This window comes from Corvus hawaiiensis, chromosome 4 (genome assembly GCF_020740725.1).
Source record: "Corvus hawaiiensis isolate bCorHaw1 chromosome 4, bCorHaw1.pri.cur, whole genome shotgun sequence".
NCBI lineage: Eukaryota > Metazoa > Chordata > Aves > Passeriformes > Corvidae > Corvus > Corvus hawaiiensis.
In genome coordinates, this window is record NC_063216.1 from 41176739 (window position 1) to 41191119 (window position 14381).

The 14381-nt window shown below is 40.8% G+C and overlaps 1 protein-coding gene across 10 annotated transcripts in view; it reads right to left on the reverse strand.

Moving 5' to 3' along the window:
- Positions 1–14381, reverse strand: part of NAV3 (neuron navigator 3) — a 531757-nt gene that overhangs the window by 107105 nt on the left and 410271 nt on the right. For all 10 annotated transcript variants that reach the window (XM_048300218.1, XM_048300219.1, XM_048300217.1 and 7 more), the window contains 2 exons: positions 2191–2299; positions 29–412 (listed from right to left, as the gene is read on the reverse strand). In XM_048300218.1, the coding sequence (XP_048156175.1) occupies positions 29–412; positions 2191–2299 (493 nt within the window). The remainder of the gene's footprint in view (positions 1–28; positions 413–2190; positions 2300–14381) is intronic.

Genomic DNA, 14381 nt, shown 5'->3' on the forward strand with positions numbered 1-14381 from the left:
TTCAAATGGAGAAAAAGGTGCTGCTTACCCACTATTGATGTCATCAGTCCTCAGGCTTTTCCCAAGAATGTCCCCATCACTCATGTAGCCACCAACGTCAGCTTCAGAGGATATGTCCAAATCACCACTTCCCTTCTCACTCATGTCAATCTGTGAGATATTTCCAAGGCGAGAAACAGCTGCTCGGCGCAGCGGGGTGGTATACATGAATCGAGAAGGGTCTGTGTGTATGAAGCGACTTGCACTGCTGCGAGGATAACCAGCACCCAAGGATGGAGCATCTCCTGCCTGCAGCCGAGGACTGGCCTGCCCCAGCCTCCAGGTCACCGGGGTGGATCGGCTGGATAAGCTCGGTATGCTTCTCCCATTCACTTCAGTTGTCACAGTGCTGTCAAAAGTTGTCTCCAATGTGCTGCCAAACAGAATGGAGAAGTCAGTGAACTGTGCTTTCTCTATTCCTGAGATATCAGGAAAAGTGAAGGCTGGAGGAAAGCATATTTGTTTCTAAAAATTCTCCGTGTGTGTATGTGCTTTCACCATATGCACACGTGTGCTTGTATATGTCTTCAGTACTGAGGCCAGTCCTGTTTAGTATTTTTATCAATGACCTGGATGAGGGGATTGAGTGCCCCCTCAGTCATTTTGCAAATGACAGAAAGTTGGGCAGGAGGGCTGATCTGCTGGAGGGCAGGAAGGCTCTGCAGAGGGATCTGGACAGGTTGGATCTAAGGCCCGAGGCCAATTTTATGAGGTTCAACAAGGCCAAGTGCCAGATCCTGCACTTGGGTCACAACAACCCCATGCAGCACTACAGCCTTGGGGACACAGTGGATGGAAAGAAGCCCTGCAGAAAAGGGGCTGGGGGTGCTGGTGACATGGCTGAACATGAGCCATTGTGTGCCCAGGTGGCCAAGAAGGCCAGTGGCATCCTGGCTTGGATCAGCAATAGTGTGGTCAGCAGAAGCAGGGAAATTGTTACCCCTTGTACTCGGCCACACCTCAAATCCTGTGTCCAGTTCTGGGGTCCTCAGTACAAGAAAGACACTGAGGTGCTGGAGCAAGTCCAGAGAAGGGCAACAGAGCTGGTGAAGAGTCTGGAGAACAAGTCTGATGAGGAGCAGTTGAGGGAGCTGGGGTTGTTTGGCCTGGAGAAAAGAAGGCTCAGGGGAGACCTTACCACTCTCTAAAACTACCTGAAAGGAGGGTGTAGTCAGATGGGGGTTCCTCTTCCCCTAGATAACAAGTGATAGGACAAGAGGAAATGGCCTCAAGTTGTGACAGGGGAGGTTTAAATTAGATATGAGGAAAAATTTTTTCATGGATAGGGTTGTCAAGCACTGGAACAGGCTGTTCAGGGAAGTGGTGGAGCCACCATTACTGGAAGTATCTGAAAGACTTGTAGACGTGGGACTTTGGGACAGGGTTTATTGGTGAACTTGGCAGTGCTGGGCTAATGGTTGGACTTGGCGATCTTATAGGTCTTTTCCAACCTAAACAATTTTATGATTCTATGATTCTATAACCTCTACTTGTGGGAATGGTGCCAAACACCTGGCATCTTAACCAAGATTGGAACAAGAGAATATTGGCCCTAGAGGCTCTGCTGATCTGTGCATGTGATTGAAGGTGCTGCAGGAAAACTATTTTGGTGGAAAATCCACCATATGAGTGTGTCACTTAGTGTGATTGAAAACAATCACATGCATGGAATGCTTGAGACATGCTTTGTGTGTAACAAAATTAGCGGAGACCCTAGGGACCAATCAGAAGGCGGTAGTTTATCTGTAACAAAATTAAAACAGAAGGGAGCTCACATGTGAAGATAAATGAAGGAGAGGGAAGAAACAACACCTGGAGAGCTCAAAGCTATAACACTACACCAGTGGGTCTTTTTCCCATGGCCAACATATTTATTTTTCACATTTAGATTTTTCCTTGCATTTGATCTCATCCCCAACATCTACTTATAAAATTACCTAAAATAAATTTTATAGGCTTCTAAGTAAATGTGTATGAAACAACTATCTTTGTGAAGTATTGTATAAAGACACTTTGACAGTATACTATATGAAAGTCACATGGCAGTTTACTGTCGCAGGTAATTTTCCTTGCAAGTCTCTCAGTCATTCAGCAACTAGTAATACTCTCCCATGATCCATATTTTCAGCAGTCTACACAAAACCAGTATACCTGTGGCTTATCTGGGTCCCTCTAAGGCTGGACATGGTTTCTTCCAAATTCTGTCTCAAATCTGCTATGTTTTTGACAGTTCTCATTCTTCTTGTTTCAGGGTCTTCCCCTGGAAGAAAACAGTAAAACCCACATACACTTGAACACGAGTTTATAAGGTTCAATAAAGTGCACACATATATCCACAGCTGAGAACACACACACACGATTGTAAATAGGGCTGTCCCTTTAATCTTTTAAAAAATAAAACTTAATCCTTTCATTAATAGAACACATATATGCTTACAAATAACATGTGGTATGTAAAAAAGCCCACCAAAGTATCCCTGTTAAGGCCCAAATCGATTAATGAAACTCTGATTTACAGTGTTGGAATTTTTATCCTCTGTAATCAAGGCATGATGCAGCCCCAGACCACTTGATACATTATAAAGGCCTTTTTTAGTCCTTGACATTTTACATAACTCAGTAGGAAAAAAAGCCACATTAAATCTGTGTCTGGAAAGAACTGGGATGACTCTTAGAACAACTCTTTGGTATTCACTTAACATCAAGGCTATTTCAAAGTACTCCTTAAGTAAGGCACTTAATAAAGCATCCTTCCAGGACTGTAATGCTTTCCTGAAGAGGGACATTATTCTTTGTATGGGATAAAATAAAATATGCTTCTTGGGATACAAATCTGAACACTCCACACACGTGCATCATTTGTACAATTACAGGTTTCAACAGCCTTCAGGATCCATTGTGAAAAACTGGTCTCATATTTCAGATAAAGAAGCTTTCAGAACTTTGCCTAGAACATCCTGAACAATGTTTACTCCATACAATTAAAACTAAATTTTAAAAAGGAGAGAAGACACGTATAATATGTTACAAAAGAAAAACATAATAAGTCTCAAAGGAACCTCCAGTAGTCATACACCAAGAAACAGAAATGCAGGTTTTCTAGCAAATTCATAGATCAAGGAAGTTTAATTCATTTTACTTTTGAACAATAAGAGAATTTAAAAAGAAATTCTGTGACAAAAATTACTGATTTGTTCAAAGCTGCTGTTCTACTGCTGATTGTATCCTGTATCTGCTGCTTGTAAGAAGGTTGGAAAGAAGCATCGGTATTAGAGTTACATGTAAAAATGCTGAACTTGAAGTGCAAATAATTCCTCTTTGACTCTATTACAAATTTCACATCATACCTCACAGACCCTTTGCAGTCAGGTCCTATTGCCCAAACATGCTGCAGTTAAGAAAAATCTCAACTCCTGATATTAAATGGAAATAAATTATTTCATATATATTCCATATAAGCTTTAATTCTTCCTCAATAGGCAAGTGATGCATTGTACTAGCCAACATACCCTGCAGTTGTGGCTTAATGTCAAGCTAGCTTTCACAGCAATGCCAGTTTGAGGTTTTCCCATTTCCTCTGCCCTGGTTGTGTCTTCTGTCCTCTTTGCTGCAGCCAAACAGTCCTTCAGTAAATGATGTTTGCCTATTTTATCTCTCAAAAAAAAATTCTTCGGTGCGTTAATGTCTATAAACATCTGTGTTGGCACCATGGAACTGACAGTGGGAACAACACCTGGGCAGGACGGGGATACAGGCCCTGCAGTGCTGCCAAACTCTCTCTTCTCAAGCCACACCCCAAGGCCATGTCTGTTCACAATATTTAGTTCCATAAAAGAAACCACCTGTGTACATTTTTACATGTAGTACCTTGCAGGAGGCAAATGTTCAGTCACTGAAACTACAGCTGTTCCTGTGTTTCAAGCTAGATGTGTTTGATAAAGCATTGGCAATCAATGTACCCATGGATCCCATGAACTCTTTGCAGAAGTTTCTGCACCACCCTAGAGATTCCTGTGAGGCAAAAGGGCTCATGCTTCAGCTCATGCTGAAGACATTTATGTCTTGTTAGACTGAGACTGCTTTTCAAAGCCCAGACAATTTCCAGGCACACTGTCCATGCCTGCCTCCAGGCAGTTGTGGTGCACTCAGTTCCTCACTGTCACTGCCCTTTGCCTTCCCCGCTCTGCCAAGCGCATTCAAATTGACTTCCAGGAGCACGTTATATTCCTGCCACAATACCTATATAGGGAAGATCCAGGAACTGTTACCTGCCCTGCCTTGAACCAGAGGTGAAAGAGTAGCTTGTTGGCATAAGAAAATTTTCTATTTAAACAGAAAGACCAATTCCAGGGTCTATGCAGGCAGAATTAGAGTCAAAACAATACTTTACCTTTATATTTATTTGAGGAACTGAATACAATTCATATTCTACAGTGACCTTGCCCTTTTCCTTCCTTGTTTATCCTTGTCAGTTGTCCTCTTCTGTATGTTAACACTGCAAATTCTTGCAGCAAAAATGACAGCAACTGTCTTTTTTAGTATGTACTGCACAGTAAATGACATAACAAAGCCTTGAGGTATAATTGCAATACATTAAATAAAAAGGTACATATATGGCAAGCTGCCAAAATATATTTTCACAGTGAAGAATATTTCACTTTCAGACAAATTATACCATAAAATTGGGGTTATTCTATCCTGCAGAGGTGAAAGTTTGAGATCTAATCTCTTTTGATCTCTCAGTGACACAGAGGGTAATTTCAAAACATTTCCACCAGTTTTTACTAAAAAAAAAGTTAAAACTGAAGTTTTACTATATTCAAATACTACACAGTACTTTATAAAAAATTCTCACTCTAACTGTTCTAGGGCTTTAAAAGGAATTTTTCTTTTTTCTTTCCATCCTTCTCTAAAGGCCATATCACTGGAATCCTGCTGTACCATGGATGAACAAGTCAGAAAGTATAAACAGTTGAACATGACAGTGAAGAAATTTTCTGCACTGAGTACAAGATCCTACATTTTCACAACAATACTGACTCCCCATCTACAAGCCTCCTTCTGTAAAGAAGACCATAGGGATGCTGAATATGTTTATTTTTCTGAAAACTAACTACACCATGCCTGCTAGTGGAGACACTATAGTGCTTATTGCATCAGGATTGGGTTCAAAGGGATCCCAGACTCCTCTGGATACCTTGTTTCTTATGTTATGGTGCACTGCCATCATAGTCTGGCCATATTTGCATGACCTAACATATCAGAAATGCTCCCTGTCTTGTTATCTCAAGTGATTCTGGTTTGGACAATAAAAAAAAGCCAATCTGTCTCACACATGGGGAGTCTAGGATAAGACTAAAACCAGGGTACCCTGAAACTTTCTGTCAAAAGTCTGTTCCTCTTACAAGAAAGGCCATTTGCTCCAATCACTAGTAGCTTCATCATTTATCTTAAACATTATTATTCCAAAAGACTGTCCCCAAATTTTTGCCTATAAACAGTGAATCGTTATTCCCTCAATAAATTTCTGGAAAACACATTCATTTCTTCCACTGTGTGAGATACATTCACAGGAAATCAAAATAGACATTTTATAGGAACTACTGGATACCTGGGTTAGACTTTTACATTCACATTTCTGAGGCTCACCCATAGTTTCACATTCAATAATACTGTTCATAATGATTTCCGTTCTTCTGCACATGTAATCACAGCCCAAAGCAAATGGGAGAATAACAGTTCCACCAATTGTCTGATTTGCATAAAAGGATTTACAAATAATAAGCATCTCTGCAGAGAATTGTCCACTATTAGATATTAACTTAATTCAGAAAGGAAAGCACCAGTTTTACTCTGCAAGTGGGGAAACTGAGGCTTACAAGAGAACAGGGATTTGTCAGTGACAAACAGCTGAAGAGGAGCAGAGGCAGGTTAGAGCTCAGTCTCCTGTGCTAGCAAGCCTCTGATCTCTAGCAGAAGCCCTTTTATTTAACCTATTGGTACAATCAAGTAATAAAAGGTATGCATACAAAGAGAATTCTTGTTTCTTTCTTGTGTTGAGATGACAGCTTTTTACACTACATATACAGCAAAAATTTTGTCCTTAATGTTTAAACACAATCAGGGCTAACATATCTGCCAGCAAGAAGCTCCAGGCTGGACACATAGCATATAACCTTTGAAAAGCAAGCAGCTATTTCAACCATTTGACTGGCTGAAGAACAAAGCTTTGGAAATGAACACTTTTAGCACTCTTATAAAGGGCTGAGAGATGAAAAGTAAAGCCAGTTACACAGAAGCCTTTGAAGCACCTATGGCTGTGGACTTCAAATACTCACTGGTATGCACAGATATAACAAAACTGGCTATTTAAGCTAAACTGAAACCCTGGCATTCACAATTCTACATGTAGGGGTAAAATTATCTGCAGGGGGGTTAGGGAAGGGGGAAGAAATACTGGAGGGGCAGTTTTTAGGAAGGCCAAGACATTTTTTGTCCCACCCAAACCCTGGATTCAAGACATCAATTTCAAATTAATGAGAAAAAATGTCAATAAAGTAAAATAATTTAAGAATAAACTAATAGCACTTAAATATTTCAAAATATTTAAGCACTTATTTTTCAAAAAGCTAAGCAAACTATACTCAGTTATTCACAGGCTGTTGCTGCCCCTGCACCCATCAAAAGCAATTTAGACATTTGTCTTCATTTCATACAGTCTTAAGAGGTCATAGTAAGCAAACAAAGAAGAAATGGCTAGACCCTATTTTTGCATACTACTGCAAATAAACCCAGTTCTGTCTCGGGAAATCACTGTCAAGATCAAAAATCTGCTCTATGCAGATATCTGCTAATACTTGGGTCTCCTCCTGCCCTTCCTGATGTCAAGCCAAAGTTAACTTACCTAAAATATCAGTGTAAAGGACCTGTTCTAGGTCACCCAGCATTGTTATTATGACATCTTCATCCAGATGTGCAGTCCCTTCACGCAAGCACCCTTCCTCCTCCTCCTCTGCCCAGGTCCTGCTGGGGAAATGGGATGTACAGGGTGCATTTTCATCATCTGATTTTTTGCTCTCCTCATTGTCAATCTGAAAGCCTTCACCTGTACTCTGGTCTCCTGACCTCCTGGATGTCCTGCTTCCAGCAGGTGGTATCCCCTGAAATGCTTGGGGTGTGGTGAGGCTGGAGTGGCAGAGAGAGTGCACTGACTGAGAGAATGCCTTGGAGAGGGAGCCTCTGCACCCAGCTTCTGTCTCCCGCCGTAGGTAACTCTGGCTGGACTTGGAGGCGTTTCCAAACCAGTTCTCCCTGTATGAGTATCGCCTCTTCTCCCCTTCACTGATGAGCGTGAGATTGGTTAGAGACTTCTGCTTCTGAAGACGAACACACCCTCTTCTAACCTCCGTGCCTTTAAACACTGACAATTCAGCAGATCGCTGCATCTTTCCGGCTGGGGCTTTACCTCAGTTAGATTTCATATTTCTGAGATGGACAGCAGCTCAATTCCCCTGAAAGGTCCGGGTGGTGCTCCCTGCATCACCGCACGCTGCCCACCCCAGGTAGCACATACTTGCACTCGCAGTGAAAGCACAGCTCAAACATGCACTCTACAGACTGTAAGGGACTAGACAGGCACAGTCATCTTCTTTGAAATTACGCTGCTGTCTCTGCTAAGCCACTTCTCGTCCGTCACATTAATCTGCAGTACGTACAGTCATTTTCACTTAGATTTCTCTCAAGCAGAAGAGAGTTGATCAAACACTCTGCTCCAGCACAGAAGTAATCCCAAAAGCCAACCGTGTTTTCCCCTCTCCATCCAATCACCAGTCTCATCGGAGCAGTGGGCCTGCATCTCTTTCTACAGCTGCTGCCTTCTGAAATCCAAAGTAGGCACAAGTACTGTCTCGGGCTTTTCCCTCCCTCTCACCAGCTCATGACTGATTCTAGTGCACAGCTCTTCACTTTAGATGGGCTGACACAGAACTGCAAGTACAGCCTCCACGTCAGAGCTCAATAAAGAGCCAAAATTAACCACTGAAGCACAAGCCTCCTTACATTTTAGTATTCAACCTGCATTACCAGATATATGACTCTTCTCTGCTACTGCAGTGAATGCTGCTGGCTGCCATGGCAGCAAACATCCTGGTGAATTAAACCAGAGACACAGAAGCCTCTGCCCACTTTACAGTGCCACAGGTTTCAAGACACAGCTTCACCTGAATGGGATGCTACAGTAACTGATCTAGCTCATGGTAAAATCCTATTTTTCTCCCCAAAAGGTAAGGATGAAAAACTATTTCTTCCATATCCCTGTTACTCCCTATGCAGGAAGCTAAAAGCAGACTTGCAAAAGGACCTCCAGTCTTGCAATTTCTGCCCTAAATAAAAAAGTATCATTTAAAATCGTAAGATAAGACTCGGAACAGTATTTGTCTGGTAAGATGATTCATAAAAGGAAATATTTAATTTCTTTCTCCTTAGAAAGCTACCCTGTTTGCACCTCTGTGAGATTCAGAGGCTAGTATAGAATTAAAAACCTGTTAAAAAATCATTGTTTCACAATATTCTGAAGAAAACCTATTAATGGAAGAGTAATTTTTTTATAAAGCAAATCGGTATTGTGTCTGAACTAAGTTCAGCAATTTTGAATGCTATTTTTAAATTCATTATCCAGAGAGGAAGAAGACTTTGGTTTAAATGTATGCCTTTTCTCACAAAGAAAAATATATTAGTCCCAGAAATGGACAAATGAACAAAGAAATAGCTGAATTTAATTATAATTTTTTTAGATACAAACTTTTTATCTAGGGGAAATTAATTTCACAAAACATTATGTAGAAATCTACAAATAATGAAATTGCTGTATAAAAATAAACAGCTTTTGTCAGTGTGAAAATACGCTCATCTCAAGTCTCTACCTGAGAAACCTTGACAGGCAAATAACCTTTAAAAATGCCACCCTAAGAATTACAAGCTGTTCACAGATTTCCTGTATGAATAAACAGATGTTAACAGAAGCCTCAGTGTATTTCTTGCTTTTCACTGGTTCAGTTTATAGTCTTTGAAGATACACAGGGGAAAATTCTTGGAAATTTTAAAGGAAAGGTACATTTCTTCCTAGATAACTCGCAGAAACACAGAATAACCTAGAAAAAAATCAGTAGTCTAAAGTAATGGTGGTTTTCTATATTAAAGCACTGACGAATTCCTAGAAAGACATGTTCCACATCAAGAGGAGGTACTGCTCCCATCCCCACCTAGCCCACACAATCAAAGAGAAGACAAGAGAAATGGTCTGTCTGCCTGAGTACAAAACTGTCCCAAATATTAAACACCTGCCACTTTTTCTGCATGGAAACAAAAGATGAGACTGCTGTGTTTACTCCCAGGGTTTGCCACTTGCAGTGACATATGGGCGCTTAGAAGGGTTTTATGAACGTGCTGGTGCCTGCCTGCAGCAGAGCCGAGTGTGGTGTGGGTGCTGATGTTATCTCAGAGCTGGTGTGGTGCTGGTGTTGTCCCAGAGCTCCAGCACTGCCTGCACACTCCTGTGCTGGTGTGCACTGACAGTGCCATGCAGCTGTCCCAGCCTGTCCAACATGCCTGACTAAGCTGTGGTTCTTAGAAAGACCTCACAGGGATGTATTGACAACAGAGAATTTGAAAAATGAAGGGTAGTCTCACTCTTTTCACATTAATTTCTTTTATATCCTAGATTTATACTCAAATTGGTATTCTCAGTTGCTATGTTTTGAATCAACAGGAAGGATAGTGATTTTTAGCTCAGTTGGTCAGAGCACAGTGCTAATAATGCCAAGGTCATGGATCCTATTTCTGTATGGGCCATTCACTTAAGAGCTGGACTTGATGATCCTTTTGGGTCCAGCTAAGGCTATTCTGTGATTCCATGATTTGGCCCTGTGATGTAAAAGTTCTTTTGGAGATTGTCTTGGAATCAAGAGAACAGGCTCTTTTCCTACCATAAAGAGCAAGTCTGAATCTCTCCCTGACATTCCAAATCCATGAATGGTAACTGCCCCACGTGCTCTTTCATGCTCCAACATCTGCAGGCAGTGACTTGTCTCCATGGTCAGCTGTGGGCAGATGTGTACCTGCTCTGCCTCCATCCACGCTCCCAGTGTGCATGGTCACATACAGCAGTCATTACTGCAGAGCTGCAGCTGGCCTCAGCAAGCTCCATGGGCAGGGCATGCCCCTAGTGCTCAGCATTGCTCTGCTAGGGAAGCAGTGCATGGCATGGCTGCCCAGCTCCAACATGAGAGACCAGATAGAAGACTGCCAGAATTGGACAGGTATAGTCAGTCCTCTTTCTGGCTGGGAGCAGAAGAATTTATGGCAGGGGACAAAAAATGTTCACCCAATGAGGCACACCAAACCTCACATATGGTGCTGGCAGTAGGTGCCACACAACTCCAGGCTGGACGTGTCTCTCAGCACAGCTGCATCCTGGCCAACCCAGTGGGTCTCAGTGTTTCTGCTGACCTGTTCCATCTCCCAACGGAGCTGTTCATTGCAGCCCAGCTTCAGCAGCACACAGGTCACAGACCATCATACTGAAAAGGGAATGATGCCTGGACTGTGTAAGAGTCATGTGAGGGTAGCTGGCAGCTGCAGCATTCACCTGCCTCATTTCAAAATACATTAAAAACACAATGAATCAAATGCTTTTATAGAGATGTACTGAGGCTCATCACACAACCTTCATTCAGCCTTCCTGTGTATGAACATTTTGCTACATCTCTTAATTATAAAGTTATATGAACTCTTCTCCCATTAATCCTATTGCCTCACTTGGTAGACATGCCATTGTGATCATCCTCAGATACAACAGACACCTATTTATCTTGGACCAAGTGCTCATAGAAAGAACACTGGATTTATCCTTGTACTTTACAACATCTCTCTACAGGGTGTCATTTGACAAAACATAAAATTGCAATGTGGAAAATTCTCAGGTTTATTGATTGAAAAATAACTTTCTAAAGCTCGCCTCTCCATTTTAAAATGTTGAGATATAGCAACAAAAAATACATCTTTCTAAGCTAGAAGAAAGTATAGGAGACAAGAGGAGAGCAAATGTCAAGACAGCATTATTCCCCAACTACCTTGCAATTCAGTGTGTTCTCCACTCATCAAGCAGGAATATGTTTACATCAAGAACAGCTTAGGGAACTTCCTGAAGCCATCACAGTCAGCGAAACATACTACTTTGTATTTACTGTCTCTGCCATAACAGGAATTATAAAAATTATTTTAAGAACTAAAAATCTTTGGGCAAATTTAGCTGTCAGATAAGACTTTCTTTGAAGTCTCAATGGGTAGTTTAAAACCCTAAAAATGAATTATGTAATATATCTGGAAATGCATAAGATTATGCATCTCTTCAGCTAAGCTTACTTGAAAAAAAATGTAAACTATTCCTGAATGTATTAATTAGCTATTTCTTTCACAGAGCAAAAAAATAAGCACAATAAACATAAAATATTAAAATTTGAATGTTTTTATGCTAATCCTGACATTGAGATAGGCCTATAACTTTTAAAAGTACTGTTTCATTTCTGCTTCATCTCTCAGATTTTTAATAATTAGTCAATATTTATAAATTCATGAATAATTACTTAACCAAACACTTTGCATTAAGCTCTTTGAACATGCCAGCCCTTGTTAAAGCCAAATGCTATCACTGATATAATAAAATAATACTTTGTAGTTTACCAGCATGTACAGTTTACAATGGATTATTAACTAATTAACTAATTAACTAATTAACTTACTGCAGAACTTACTCCAATAAACTTACTGCAGAAAGTGATAAATGTCACAGCTACTTTAAGAAGAAATACTTGTTAAGAAAGTCTGAACAACTTGTTCCCAGCCATATCATGAATAACAACAACCAAATTGGACTATTTTATTAGCCTTTCTTTTCATTCTCATTTTATAATCCTGTTTATAAAGGTATATTGCAGTTTTGCAGAAACCAAGTGGATAGATACTGAGTAGCCTTGTTGAGGCAATTGGTACATGAAGTTCATGCAAGAAATTGTGTTCATACTTGAATGCAGAATTGTTCCTTATTTAGGTCTCCCAGACCTCTATCTGAGATTTCCCAGACAGAGGTCTGTACACCTGTGTGCCACGTGAGCAACAAGCCTACCATACACAGAACACACCAGAACCACTCCACAGGTGTCTGATGCCTACAAACAGGGCTCATTCAGCGGGAGTACATGTGTCACTGGTGCTGTGCACACAGAGGGGATTCAGGGCATGCATAAGCCTGAAAACTGCTCTGCGCGTGCTCTACGGCTGATCTGCATGTGCACTGTGGAAACACCTGGGGCTGCTCTGATGAGCTGTGGAGTATTCAAAAGGGAAAAAATAAAGTAGGGAAAAGTCTCAAGCACTTCAGATCACATCTAGAACAAAATCCCACCAGAGACATAGGAACAGATTTACAATGGCTCTACCAAGATGCAGAACTGGTTTTAGGCATAAGCCATGTATATATTCACCAAGAGCAGCAGATTATTGATGACAACGTAAAAATAAAGAGGGTGTCCAGTTTATCAGGGCCACACTTGTGAGTCCATGCCTACACCAGCCTCCCCACCTCCCTTGCCTTCCAGCACTATTCTCTTCTCATGGCTGTGCAGGTAAAACCAAGTAATCACTTGCAAAGTAGCGAGTAGGATACAAGCGGCTTGAGCTCTGATTTTACCTTTCACCAGCTCTGAGTTGGAAGACAGGAGAGGCTATAAAGCTAACCAGCTCCCTTGGAGGAAGAAGACACAGCAGAGGAGAGCTGGAAACTACTTCTACATATTGTTGCTTTACTTTCTACTTTCCCATCACCACTGCTGAGATGGTAGCAAAAGGATGTGAACTGCCTTGCTGGACACAGAAAGCAGAGCAATGACTTTTTACCACTACAGCAAGGAAATTAACTTGGGTTTGGTTCCTGAACTATACAAGGAGTGGTGCCTGGCCAACCACTCCTAAATCATTTTTGAGATTATTTTTTCTGCATCCAACTTTTGCTTATATTATGGAGAAGTCTTGAACCAGACATGCTTAAAAGCATCAGTTTAGGTTCATTTGGTTGATATTGCTCCAAAGTGGATTAGGAGTTTTAATACGGTCAGCTTGGCTGGTTATGGGAGCAGTAATCTTCAGCCAAGATGCAATAACAAACAGGAATGTGTAAATATTCAGAAAGTAGAGAAACAGTTTATACGACGATATTGGCCAAGATATTCTAGTCCTGAGCATGTCAGCCTTAATTCTAAATATGTGGCACTTTAAAAATAATAACGATTAATGAAGCAGGAACAAAATACTGGTAGGACAGTGCTTTATGAATGCACTCCTCCAAGCTGTTTAGTGATTTCCACAGATGTTCACTCTTTTGCATTATCCTTACTGATCCTTACTGTTTACAAACATATTGTGCTAGTTTAGTGGCTACCAAGCTTCAAAAGATCAAGGTAGTAATCAAGATGATGCCCATCCATAGCAACAGTTGATGATTTTAGGAAGAAGGTAATATCAAAATGAAAGAAACTGGATTCATTGCTTAATACCCTGAAAATAAGTGACCAGACCACAGAAATTGACCTTGCCTATCTCTTTTCTACTACTGGTGTAATCCCTTGATCATACCAGAATAAAGATGCTCTTAAGTAAAAGAACGCAATTGTCCCTTCTCATGGCTAATCCATCATGGAATACTCCTCTAAGCAACTATCACATGAGCTTTTATCCATGCAGATTCAGTAACAGCATCACGAATGACTTGGTGATAGTTCACCCATGCAGACAATTAATTATTCAGCAAATACAGTACTTGATCTGTTTATTCCTTTTGCTGCTAACAGTTAAATACAAGTGACACACCTCTGTTTCCCTACGTACACAGCAAATCACTGACCACATTTTCCCAGTGGTTCTGCTTTACAGCCTGTTAGGCCAATCAAGGGCTAACACCAGAGTCTAAATAATCAGATTAGGAACATCTCTGGTGTCTAGTTTTCTTTCTGTATTTTTTTTCTTTTTGATGCTGTTCAAAACAGTAAAAGGCCATCAGATATGATATTCTGTTTGATCATTTCAGCAAGTATTGAATTGCTTGGGATTTTTCTAGCATGTCTCTGGATGATTCCTTGAAGCATCTTTTGATTTGTGGCAAATGTTTCAATTAAACTCTTTATGTATGTTAGACAAAGGAGTCTGATTTCTCGAGTAATTAAAAATAATTTTATACTTTTACAGGTATGCATCACCTCCAAGGAACATTACACCATGCTTCAGAGTGACAT